This window comes from Nothobranchius furzeri, chromosome 18 (assembly GCF_043380555.1).
Source record: "Nothobranchius furzeri strain GRZ-AD chromosome 18, NfurGRZ-RIMD1, whole genome shotgun sequence".
NCBI lineage: Eukaryota > Metazoa > Chordata > Actinopteri > Cyprinodontiformes > Nothobranchiidae > Nothobranchius > Nothobranchius furzeri.
This window is the reverse complement of record NC_091758.1, coordinates 31,033,958-31,046,818: the sequence shown is the minus strand read 5'-3', so window position 1 is coordinate 31,046,818 and position 12,861 is coordinate 31,033,958. Positions and strand designations below refer to the sequence as shown.

General features: G+C 41.7%; 2 protein-coding genes across 4 annotated transcripts; one reads left to right on the top strand and one right to left on the bottom strand.

Moving 5' to 3' along the window:
* Positions 1-102: 102 nt before the first annotated feature.
* LOC107392303 (serine protease HTRA2, mitochondrial) lies at positions 103-3,724 on the bottom strand. Of its 2 annotated transcripts, XM_015970035.3 has the most exons (8): positions 3,097-3,724; positions 2,026-2,230; positions 1,332-1,526; positions 1,188-1,220; positions 882-990; positions 725-794; positions 543-638; positions 103-468 (listed from the first exon to the last, which is right to left on the bottom strand). In XM_015970035.3, the coding sequence occupies exons 1-8, from the start codon at positions 3,528-3,530 to the stop codon at positions 303-305; spliced, it is 1,308 nt and encodes a 435-aa protein (XP_015825521.3). In that variant the 5' UTR covers positions 3,531-3,724; the 3' UTR covers positions 103-302. The 2 variants fall into 2 exon arrangements, with proteins under 2 accessions (XP_015825521.3, XP_054597589.2); XM_054741614.2 differs by lacking the exon at positions 3,097-3,724 and having other exon boundaries at positions 1,332-1,564; positions 2,026-2,147.
* Positions 3,725-3,962: 238 nt separating this feature from the next.
* On the top strand, positions 3,963-10,787 carry mis18bp1 (MIS18 binding protein 1). 2 transcript variants are annotated; one of them, XM_070546750.1, is made up of 16 exons: positions 3,963-4,966; positions 5,056-5,178; positions 5,260-5,558; positions 5,803-5,876; positions 6,041-6,162; positions 7,631-7,721; positions 7,815-7,912; positions 7,994-8,136; positions 8,211-8,280; positions 8,360-8,936; positions 9,002-9,183; positions 9,255-9,388; positions 9,470-9,612; positions 9,695-9,779; positions 9,868-9,913; positions 10,509-10,787. In XM_070546750.1, exons 1-16 carry the CDS (start codon positions 4,165-4,167, stop codon positions 10,604-10,606), a joined length of 3,087 nt encoding a protein of 1,028 aa, XP_070402851.1. In that variant the 5' UTR covers positions 3,963-4,164; the 3' UTR covers positions 10,607-10,787. The 2 variants fall into 2 exon arrangements, with proteins under 2 accessions (XP_070402851.1, XP_070402850.1); XM_070546749.1 differs by having other exon boundaries at positions 10,506-10,787.
* Positions 10,788-12,861: the final 2,074 nt, after the last annotated feature.

Sequence of the window (12,861 nt, the reverse complement as noted above, 5' to 3'; positions counted from 1 at the left end):
TGCGTTTTGGGACATTTACTCAATGGTAGTCTGTTTAGTACCATCCCTCCTTGCCATAGTGTTGAGTCTCTCTTTGTGCTGTTTAACAATAAATAGCTTTAATAAAGTGCACCAATTTGTATTTTTATTACTAGTTTTACAGTTAATGCATTTTTGTGGCTAAACAAAGATTAAAAAATTACAATGTTTGCAACAATCACAGCAGAGAACACGGATGAACCGTCGCAAAAAGAAATCTGTTTGAACCCAGTCGTGTTTCACAGTTTTCCTGTTGAAGCGGCTCTGTCGCAGCAGTGGTGGCGTTACTCGATGCCTTCAGGAGTCACTTGAAGCTGAATCAGGTTGTTTCCTCTCATAACCATCACAGCGATGTTGCTGTTGCTGCGAATGGCCTTGTAGATCTCCTCAGCGGAGAACACCTTGACCCCGTTTATCTCCACCACGATGTCTCCAGGAAGCATGCCGGCTCTGAAACGGTTTACTGCTGGTTACGTTACCTCGTAACAAAAGGATATAAACTGGGATTAACCTGAGCTGGCTACCTGCTGGCCGGTGAGCCGGTAATCACTCTGTGGATCAGGACTCCGTGGGTCACATTTGGAAATGACGGGTCTCTCGTTTTCAGCTGAGCAATGATGCTAAAATGAACAAAGCACAAATAAACCCATCAGATTTTAGGTAGCTCTTAAAATGCCTGCAGCAGGTCTGTTTAAGAGTTTTTCACCTCTGGGTCAATGTCAGCATCATAACGCCGATGTAGCGCGGCTTTGATCCCGATTCGCCAAACCAAGAAGCTTAAGAGACGAGGTGAGATGCTAAATAAATAAATATGCTTTTGGAAATCTAAAGAGTTTAAACATAAAAGTTTTTTTTTTTCTTACTTTTTCTTTTTGCTGCTTTTTCAAGAAAAACCTTCACATGATCAGACGGGATAGCAAATGAGATCCCTGCAGTCACCTTCATGGTGTTGATCCCAATCACCTCTCCATCCTGATTTAAAAAAAGGAGTATTAGTGAAATCTAAAGATGGTGCACGGATGTGTTCATCTGGTGGTCGTAGCTCATTCTAATTGTATTAGTTCACTTCAGGAAATGAAACAGAAGAGTTAACTCTGTTTTAGTCATTTCACAATAATCCAAACCAGGTAGAAGTGTTACAGCTCAACTGAGCAGGAACCTCAACTCACCAGATTAATCAAAGGACCTCCAGAATTTCCAAACTGCAAAGAAAACAAGTAATAATAAAAATACTTGAGTCATGGGAAATCTACATTCAGGAATATTGGTCCTAAAAAGGGTTAAACTATGTAAAATGAAGAAAAAGTACTCGCGTCGATTGTGGCGTCGGTCTGGATATACTCCATGTTGGAGTTGGAAAGGCCGAGCTCTTTGCTGCCCCTCTGAGCTGAGCTGACGATCCCGGATGTGATCGTGTTTCTCAGCGAGAACGGACTTCCCATGGCAACCACGAACTCTCCTTGTCGAACGTCCGATGACTGACCGAGTGTGAGCGTGGGTAACGGACTCTGCACATCAGGAGGGGGGAAACGAGGACTTTCAGGAGCTATTACACAAAAATAAATGAGGTAATTCTTGAGTTCTTCAACCAGATCACTGGTGCCTGCTCGGTAAATGGTGACAACACCTTTCATAATCCTTGTCTTTCATAATATTTGGATCACAGTCTTTTATTATGATACTTTTATTATTCGATTATGTAAAATTCAGCAAATCTGTATTTTCTCAATAACTAATTAGCAGAAACAACTTAAATACTGACAGAAAATATTAAGCAAAACTCAAATAATCACAAAAATATTAAGAAATGACTCATTAAAATAGAAAATGACAGAAGGGGGTGTGCGCCACACTTCTGCTAAATTTTAAGCATCATTTTAAACAGCCTAACTGTCCAAAAATAAATAATAATCTCCATCTGGCTCCATTAATGTGAATAAATCTTCATCCAGAGTCTGCAGCAGATCTAGACTGCTTCCCCCTGTTATATTCTAAGTGTTTGTTCACCTTTGGAGTGATTCTAATGGTAGCTATGTCTGCCTCAGGGTCCACATCCTGCACAGTAGCGTTATAAGAGTCTCCATTTGGGAGCTTCACACGGACCGCTCTCTTATTGGCCACAACATGAGCGTTAGTGACGATGAGGCCGTCGCTGCTGACGATGAAACCGGAACCATTCGAAACAGGAACTTCTCTTCCTGAAAACGGGTGTCTGTGAAACAAACGCAAGATTTAGCCTGAAGTTAAAAACATGTTTATTTTCATAATTTTTTTGGGTCATATTTATAATAATTGAAAATAAAAGAGAGTAAAAATCACCAAACATTAGAAATAAACAACTTTCAATTAGATTAAATACCACATTTCAGTTTCTCATCACAATGTCACGTTTAAACAGATAATATGTATCTACTATTAGCACTGTTAGAAATCTGACTTGTTCTTCTACAAAATAAATGCTTTAAAGGTTTTTACACCCCCATCCTGGTTTAAGTAGCACAGTCACTTCAATTTAGATTATTTTACCAATAATGGCACAGTTCAAATCTAGGATTAAGGATTTTTCCCATGACTAAATGGACATGTGTTGCTAATGGACACTGCTGGTGATCATGCCAATGTATTGGCTTTAGTTTTCTCTTCTTTTTTATTAGATTTCTTTTATTTTGAAACCAATTAAGCTGCTGTCTTGGCCAAGACTCTATTGTAAAGGAGATTCTGAATCTCACTGAGATTACTCCTGCTAATCTAAATGTTAAACCAGTTAAATGAATATTCTTCATGAGCCACCAGATCTGAGTAAGGGTTTCAATTTTTAAATTAAAGCTTTTTTTCAAGCACTTTCAAGGAAAGTTTTCAAGCTTTTCCAGCATCTTAAAGCTGATGCTACTTTCACGTGCATAAACAATGTATGTACATGCTCATGATTACCGTTATTTTACTTCCTGGTCTGATAAGTTAGTTTCATGCACCTTTTAAGTACCTATTTAAACAAATTAAAGCACTTCCCAAACTTTGAAGATACCCAATTCCAATTTCAACATTTTTAAAAGTTTTCAAGCCCCCAGAAGAACTCACCTGCCCAGGATTTCTATGTAGACCACAGCTGGAGCGGACTTCTCCACCACATCCGCTATAAAGTTGTATCTGAATCTGGGGCTGTCGGGTTTAAAGGGAGAAGCGCACTGAGCCGAGGCAAGAATGAGTCCAACACAGCTCCCGGGTTTGAGAACTTTAGCGTCTCCGTGTTCGTCCTTATCCCTGTCCAGGAGGACCGCACCGCATATCGCCAAACCGACAGACTTCCAGATGGAAGGGTTCAGTCTCCGACCTCGTCCCTCGTCCCGAGCTGGAGCTCTCCTCTCGAGGCTCGTGTTCCCCCGCGACTCTCCGTTTTTACACATCACAGTAGAAAGCACCCGACTCTGTCCCGAAAGGTGAACTCCAGCCTGACTCCGAGCCTGTGTCCTCAATGCTGACAGAAAACATCTAGTGACAGCACTTGCTGCCATGTTGCATCACTCAGCCACACTGGTTCGCTAGTTTTCACACAGAAAACAACACTTTATATCCCAAAACCTGTAAAATAAAGCGTGTATCCCTTACTGGTGTAAACAACCACTTAGACTATATCGAATTTAAAAAATCTAACACAAATACTCTCTTTCAAAACTGCTTCTCTCAACTTCGCGTCTAACAACAAGCTTATTCGGGAAAGTTATTTAAACTGCGCACGCGCGGTTGTCTTCTTCGCGTCCTATTTCTTCTTCTATGGTTTTTTTTTGGCCTTTTTGTTTTACCGCCCTCTACATTCCCTCTTTGTCTCTACATGTACAGAGAAGAGTGGCTCGAAACAGGACTTATTTTTATAGATATAGGCATTTTAACCTCCACTTTTTCAGTTGTTAATTTTTAGCTACACATTTTAACAGATCGAGACTTGCGAAGTTTTGTCTTTTGAAGAAGAACGCGAAGAAGCGTGCGTAGCGGACGTAAAACTGTACTGACGTTTTGTTTTGGGTGTACGTCAGAGAATTCCAGCCAAAGACAGCAGCGCAGAGAAATTCGAAAATAGCGCGCTAGGCTAGCGAGCTAGCTACTAGTCTGGAAACCGGATACATTAGGTCCCGTTTAATGTGTTAAACTATGGCGTCATTTAATTCATTACAACACACACATTCCTACTTCGAATCTCCCGCAAAGGTGTTTGCGAGGCTCAAATCTAAAGTGCAGATGGAGGCGATGAACGCGAAGCTGGACGATTTTATAGGCAACAATCCGCTGTTAAGCGTTAGAGAGAAACATGGGGCAGCTTTTCTCTCTCCCTGGAGGAAATCTACGAACACGGTCGACAAACACAAGGAAAACAAAACGGTTGATTCTCATTACAACGAAGCGCAGGCTTTGACTCTTTCGCCCATTTCGAGTCCCCAGAAGAAATGTGGGTACTCATCGTTGCGGGAAACATCTCCAATGACTGATTTGTGTGGATACAAACGAAAGCTGAGAGACGGGACTTTAATGGAGTCAACAGCTGTGTCTCAGCCTTTCTCTTCGGTCACCAGAGATCAGATCCACCAAAGGACACCTCAGATCTGGGAGTCACGTGTTTTGTCCAGCAGGAGTCCAGTGAAGAGACAGTCAGTAGAAAGCACGGGAAGGAGTGTGTCTGATAAGAGAGCAACCCCTCTTAGTCCTGTGTCTCAGGGGAGGATGTTTACCCCCATAAAGAACAGGCTGAGGAAGAAACTAGATCAACAGGAGTGTAATTGTGTCATCAGAACCACCGAGGAGCGCGTGGAAGATGCGAGAGGAATGAGAAGGTCGTTGTCCACAGAGGATCACACTCACAACAACTCTAGCATACTGGCTGGAGGACTTCCTGCTGATCAGTCAGAGATGCTCCAACAACCCAAGACCCCCCAGTCAAGCTCAGTCGTAAACAAACGTGAGTTGTGTCTGTTTTTTCTGCATTTTGTCCCATTAAGAGAAAAACAGTTTTAAGGGCTTTTCTTTGTTTATTGTTTTTGTCAACAGGCTGCACTGTTGTGTTGGAAAGATTACCCACAGCCTCCCCTGCCAAGATGTTTGCCTACATGAAGGAGAGGGAGAGCAAAGGGGGAAAGACAAATGTTCACAACAGCAGAAGAGCGCTGACTGGTGGGGATGAGCGCAAAGCATCGTGTGGTTTTGCTGCACAGCAAGATTGTGCTAAAGTTAATGACTTTTTCTCTTTCAAAGGAAGCATGCAGGACTCTGACACTTCTCCCTCCACGGCTCGCTCTATGGAAGAGATGGAGGAAGATGCTTCGGCCGATGCTCCAGAAACCACAGACCCAGTAAACCAAGACAGAGAAGACTCAGCTGGCAGCCGCTCAGAGACGGGTGGAGCAGAGGATGTCTGGGTTCCCGCTACACTCGAACAGCCTATTCTGCTGGAAGATCCGCTTGTGCTGAACACTCCACAGATCTCCATACCGAAGAGGGACAAGGATGAGTCCAAACGCAGCCTTTGGATCAATCAGCAGGAATTCCCAGCTGTGAGTATAATATATTTCAAGCACTGTTGACATGTTGTTGTTTTTTTTGTTGTTATTTCTATCCAGAATAGAAAACATTTGGAATGCATCTCTATAACAAATAAATACACAAATAATACACAATTAGTAAATTAATAAATAAAAGACCATTGTCTTTAAGTCTGGGGTAAATAAATTTCTCATTAATGTTGACTAAAAATGAAAGTTTTAGTTTAGCATTCCTTACTAACGTTTTTGTCTACAGGAAAGTGTGATTTATCTTAAAAAGTGGTCCCTAGGAAGAAATCCTAAAGGCCTGTTTGTCACCGGGATTCACGGGTAAGTGTGTCAACAAAAAGTCACAGTTTTATAAGTCATAGCCTGTACTAATAAAGCATCAACATACAGACATAATGTTTCGTTCCAGTCATAAACGTGGGACTTTTCAGATCCTGTGTGGTGGTGTGTGAACTCTGGTGTTTTGTACTTGACTGACCTTCCAGGACCGACAACATTCTGTGGAACAGTAGTTTCATCGTGGACAGAGTCTCATCAAGGGTGCTGAAAACCGCCTCCGGTCGGGTGTACGTACTGGTTGGGAAAATTAAAATGCATCGTGATTCTGGTAAGCCCTATCATTCACACCTGATCAAATAATAATGGGAACCTGCATTAGCCAGAATTAAAGGTCTCGTTTGCTGAGTCACAATGAGCTTCAGATGTTTGCTGAACGTGAAAATGTTTTTCTAGCCGCAGAAAGGAACCAGATGGCAAAACGATTTGACTCATGGACTCGCAGAAGGCTGTGTTGACTTTGCAGCCGTGAGGGGAGAGCAGACCTCGTTTTGGCTAGTAGAAGCTAAACATTAGCATTAAAACTCCACAACATGGTGGAACATGCGCAGGCTTTTGTTATTTGTGGAGATGAAACATCAATGTTACATTTTTTACCCAAACCAAGAGCGAACAGGGACAGCGGAAGAGTTGCATTGCTGTTAGCCAATCAGAGAGCTGTTCAGATATCATGTCATGAATATTAATGAGTGACCCTGACTCTCCACTGAATGCATGAGTGTCGTGAAACGTCTGTGAAGTATAATGGGAAGCTAATAAGTGCAGCTAAAGTCAATGGGATTGTTTTCAACGTACGTGCAGCGGCCCGTCCCTCCAGTTAACGCTCTACGATTCCAGAGCACGTCGAGCTCAGCAGTTCAGATCAGGCCAGACTGGAAATCAAACATGGGGGATTTTTAAAACATCTCTGGCGAATTTCAAAATAAAATGCAGATTTCAGTTTGCCTAACTATATAATAAAATACATAGTTGCCTGTGACGCCTCCTTGGTGGAGGTAAACAGAAGAATAAACTACAGACCTTTTGGAAGCAAGCCATCATCTTTGTTTATGTTTATTCACTTAGCAGACGCTTTTATCCAAAGCGACTTACAATTTATAACCTATAGGGCATGTTGTGATCTGTGGGGGAAACCGGAGTACTCGGCGGACACCCACGCATGCATGGGGAGAACACGCAACTCCACGCAGAAAGGCCGCAGCCGAGTTTCGAACCTGCAACCTTCATGCTGCGAGGCAACAGTGCTAACCACTGCGCCAGCATGCAGCCCAGTCTTTGTCCTTGCTTGTTATCACATGAACTGATGAAGTCATGCATGGTCTTGCGGGGCCAGCTGTGTGGAACGCTTTTGCAGCTGCTGCACATCTGAAATGTTCCTGGTAGGAATGAACACGCTCATTACGTTACGAGTTCGGTGGAACACCTGCAGATGCGAATCCTGTTGTCACACACACACACACTCTCTCTCTCTCTCTCTCTCTCTCTCTCTCTCTCTCTCTCTCTCTCTCTCTCTCGCTCTCTCTCTCTCTCTCTCTCTCTCTCTCTCTCTCTCTCTCTCTCTCTCTCTCTCTCTCTCTCTCTCTCTCTCGACACACTTCTACCCTCTGAAACAAAAGCACCAGAGCTTTTTTTTTTTACCACAGAAAATGACCCTTAAGGCATAACAATGAGCGACAGAGACCTTTGAACATTAAAAAGTCTAACAACATTTTTTTCACCTCTCGTTTTTTCATCCTTAGATCTTCCAAAGAGCTTTTTGAAGAAGTTTGAGTCTGGATTTCCTCCGATGTGGAAGACTCTTTATGAGAAAATGACGTCCGAGTGCAAAACGTGAGAATATTCCTGAATCCAAACCTTTACAGAAAATAATTTCTTCCAAGCTATTTTTAATTTTAGTTTTTATTAAATTTCCTTGAATTGCAGGAAGGAAACAAGGAAAAACAAAGCGAAGGACGTCACGCCCCCCAAAGCCTCTGCTAGCCAGTCTGTGAAAAGATGGAGACGAGATTCATTCAGGACACGTAAGTGAGACTCTTAGCTAGCTTGTTTATTCATTTAGTTCAGCTGCGTTAAAATTTTATCTGTTTTTGTTTCCTTTCCAGCTGATTCTTGTCCTCCTGCCTCCTCTACTAAAGTTTCTCGAAGCGGCCGAGTGATCAAGCCTCCTCTGGAGTACTGGAGAGGAGGGAGAATCACTCTAGATGTAGACATGAACGTCACCATCCACGATTGTTACGATACCTCTGTAAGCACAAGTTACGTTGCTCGGTTATCCTACGAGTAAATAATCAAATGAAATGAATCATTTTTTTCCTACAGGACACTTCTTCAATAGCATCTTTGAGACAGTCGCAGAAGCCGGCAGATGCGCTCCAGCCCAGGAGAGAGGGTAAAGCTCTCAGGAGAGGTGGAGGCTTTGGTGCTGATATAAGCAGAGTTTATTTACAGATTTCTATTTTTTCTTCTAGATTCTAAGAAAATAGAAAAAGAGGAGCCCTCACAGCTGGTGAGGAAGGTTAGAGCGTTTCAAAATCAGAATAAAACTGGCGTTAGCCGTGACAAGAAGCCCGGTAATTCATCTGGGCCCACCCGAGAGATGTTTGAGATCCCGTCTGGTAGCACAAGGACCTCCAGTCAAAGGCTTCCACACACGAGAAGAAGATACAAAAACGGTGGCTTACAAAAACAAGGTGAACCTGAAGCATCTTCAACACAGAGGTCACAGAAGCAGACGGACGGCACCATCCGGTATTCACTGAAAGCATCAAGTAGAAATCGGATCTCACCTTCTACTGAGAATTCATCAAGCCCCACTTTGTCAGATGAAGAGTTTCCTAAGAAGAAAAGAAGGCAGGAGAAAAGGGTGGCTAGTAAGGTAGGTGTGAGCATCTCCAACAAAACACAACCGGACCGCAGCCTTTTGTCCTCTAAGAAGAGGGAGGAAGAACCGAAAACGATGGGCAGAACAAGACTGAGCGACAAAGTTAAACAGAAAGAGGAAGATGAAAACGGGTGGACCAAGATGGAGCTCAGTAAGCTTCAAGAGTAAGTTCATGCGGTGAGAAGTCAAATCTATAAGCATGAATTTTATATCTGATTTTGTTTTCCAGAGCCGTGTCTTTCTATCCCCGAAACATAACGGGCTTCTGGGCCAAGGTGGCGAGGATGGTGGGAACCCGCTCAGCAGAAGAATGCCACAAGCAGCACGTGTCAAAGGGAGCACGCCAGAGTCCAGAGAGAGGCACCGCAAAACCCAAGAAGAAGACGAAGGTGCAAGAACCGAAACCTCCAGGTAGATCAGTACCGGCTGTTAGCAATGTTTGTGGTATAAAACCAGAACTGAGCAAATTCATGTGATAACAGAGCGCCCGGTGGTTTCTGCCCGAGTGGGGACGTTGAAGAGGAAGCAGCAGGTGCGTCAGTTCCTGGAGGCTGTGGCCAGAGAAGATGTCGACGACGCCTTCAGCTCGGCGTACATGCAGAACCAGCGCGTCGAGGTCTGTCTGCTTCACGTTTTTCTGTGCAAATCCGACTCGTGACGAGATGAGGAACTGACTCTTTGACCCGTTGATGATCAGGTTCCTTCTGTGTGTTTGAGCGACGAACACGAGTTCACGATTTCGAGCCTGGCACCTCAGACCCCGATGTTGTCGCGTTTCCCCGAAGCGAAGACGCCTCAGTGTTTGCCCATCACTCCGGGCATGATCGGCTCTCCCAACACGTAAGAGCTCGACTTCTGCATTTTTATTTTCTTCGCTGACTCCAGACAAATAACGCCGTTGTGGTTTTCTCCATTTTCAAAGCAAAAACGACAACAAGGTCGTTTATCAACTGCAGAAGAAAATGAAAAAGAATCAGTTCAACGCCTCCAGGATGACACAGCCAACGGTACGGGCTTTTGAAGGATTGATGGTTTCATTTCTGACTCATTTAAGTCGTCTGATTTCACATTGAAGAGTCTCTTTGTTTCTTGTAGAAATTTGCAACGCCGTCAGTTAAACGCTCAATACAAAGATGCACAGGTTGGTGTCTAATTACATTTACTACAAAATACACTCGGCTACTGTAGTATAATAATACATGTAAAAGTTTTTATCCTACCAGGGTATCCGCGGGTCCTTAAAAAGTCTTAAATTTACTTTTCCAAATTTAAGGCCTTGAAAACAATTTCCAAAGGTCTTAAATTACCAAAGACCCAACAAACAAGATTCTTTTATTTCTATAAAATGTTCATGAATTTCTAGTTAGTGTTCAGGATTTTTTGTGTGATATAAGCGGAACCGTACACATTCAGTTGGTTGTGAAAGGGGGCTGTTTTTAGATGAGCACATATAGCTGGTTAAGCTAGTGGGAGCTTGCGCCATGGGGATGTGCAAGTTTAATGGTAACTGGATGGCTAATCCCACATCCTCGACGTGGTGATCACCGGTTCCAGGCAATTGCTGGAAATTGTAGCTTAAAATAAATAAAAAAATTGCATAAATTTGGTCAAAGTGGCCTTAAAAAAGGTATTAAAAAGTCATAAATTTGGCTCCCTTAAACCTGCAGATAACCCTGTCCTACACAAATTTACATCAGACCAAACCTTTATTAACATCTTCTTTTTTCCTTCAGTAGAAAACAACAACTTTGCAGTTTGGGAGATGTTCCCAGGAAACACTGACTGTCTGTCTGACAGCGACGAGCAGCAGGACTTCTACTTCTCAGACACCTGATTGGAATTAAAGATTAAATGTTTTATTTTCTTTTAGGAAATAGTCCACATGAACTGGAGTCAGAAGAACAGATTGAAGATGTAAATACATTTTTACCAGGTTTAACCAATCAAACGCACATATATATATATATATATATATATTTACATATATGTATATAGAATTTCAACTAGAAGTTTTGCTTGGAAGATCTGTTAAGTTAGAAATTTAAAGTCCTTAATTTTGTAAATCCGACTGGCTCTTTGTCAATATGGTTTTTTACCTTAAGTGCGTTCTCAAAGATCTAGTTGTAAATGTCTTTTTAATAAACCTTTTTTGTTTGATCTCATTTAAATGTGCTTGGTTTTTGGAGTTTAGGGTTTAATATAGACCAGAAATATTTAGATACGTATGGCTTTTGTATTTTGGTACAAGCTACTCTTTTTTTTTAATCAATAATTAATTAAATGTATGATTAGATAATAAAAGGTATAGTAAGATCAATAGTTGATTTTTTTAACGGCATCACTGTAAAGATGTACTACTAGAATATTTTATTTACCTTAAAGGATAATTTTGAATTTTTCACTTATGAAAAAATAATAAAATGAGCACAATCCTGATAAATACATGAGAGTCTTGACCTGAAACGGTGGCTCTGCTGTGTTGTGCCATGTGTTTCTCCAATGTAAACATCTGGACAGTCCTCACTACACTGGACTGCATAAACGATGCTACAGAGCTTCTGTTTGGGTGTTTTGTCTTTTGGATGGACCAGTTTCTGTCTGAGGGTGTTGTTGGGTGTAAAGTTTATTGGGATGTTGTGTTTGGAGAAGATTCTTCTAAGTTTCTCTCAGACTCCTGCCACGAATGCTGGCCTTTGGTTGCTGCTTTGGATGCTTTTCCAGACATCTTGTAGATTTCACAAAGGCCCAATTAGAGTATCTGCAATTTTGGGGAACTTTCTTGATGTGTTTTTCTTCCTTTTGTTTTCCTTTTTGTTATAGACAGCTTATAAGCTTGACTCTCCCGTATTCCAGTTGGAATTGACAAAGCTCCTCGGATGAGAAGCGAAACATCTTCAAGAAACCAAAGACGTCTAATTGCCTTCAGTTGAACCCTTTGGATTCCCATGACCTGGATGACGGAAGCTTTTACCAGTATAAAGCTGTAAAACCCCACCGCGGTTAAGAGTACGTGAACGCCTCTCACGTGACTCCGGGAGCGACATTTGGAATCCTAGGATGTCTAAGGAAGATCCCGCCTTTCTCGCTTCTGATTGGCTAGAAAGGCTCCACTACTATTTCATTTAGCAGCAAACCGCCTGTCCTCGCTAACAGCATAAAGCTGGTTTGGGGAGTTTTTCCAGAGGTGTGACCAAGTCTCTGCTGTGCAAAGCACAAGTCTTTCCGGTCAAGTCCAAGTCAAAGACAATCAAGTCCAAGTCGAATCCATAGTCAATTATGAGGAAGTCCAAGTCCTTAGCTTTGAATTTTCAAGTCATAATCAAGTCATCTGTCCAACTTCAATTTAATGACAATGATAATAAATAAATTCCAGAAATAAAGCTTCTTAAAGCTTCATTTATTTGCTCAAACAAGCAGAAAGTTCAACTGAAACTGATTCTAAATAAAGTGCTTCTGCATTTTGCAGAACAAGAATGATTTCTGATTTTTGTCCATGTCGTGCCACTTTTGTGCTAAAATATCAAATATGCTCAAGTCATCATCAAGTAACAGATGCAAGTCGATTTAACTCGCAAGTCATTGGCGTTTAAGTCCGAGTCAAGTCGTAAGTCTTTATAAATTTTATCAAGTCAAGTCAGAAGTCATTAAAATATTGACTCGAGTCTGCCTGGAGTCCAAGTCATGTGACTTGAGTCCACATCTCTGGAGTTTTGTAATGAAAATGTGGACTTAGTGCTTTAATAACCATTCTGTCCTGTTTTGCAAAAATATTTTATGTTTGATAAAAAACTGAAAAACGTAAAATGTGAATCTTGTTGCATTTATCAAACTGTTGGACTTACTTCGTATCTCTTGGCTCTCAAGTGTTAGAGTACATAGGATAAACATATGTGCCTTATCTGGGTATGAAATTTATGAAAACTGCCATATTCTGCCCAGCTGTGTGCATCAGGTCTTTTTCTTTTCTAGAATAATGAAAACTGGTGAAAAATTGGTCTAAATCATAATCGGTTGATTTTTGATAAATGACACGCATTTAATCTGATGATGAGAGATGTGCTCTAACTTGTAAACACCCTTAATTTATTA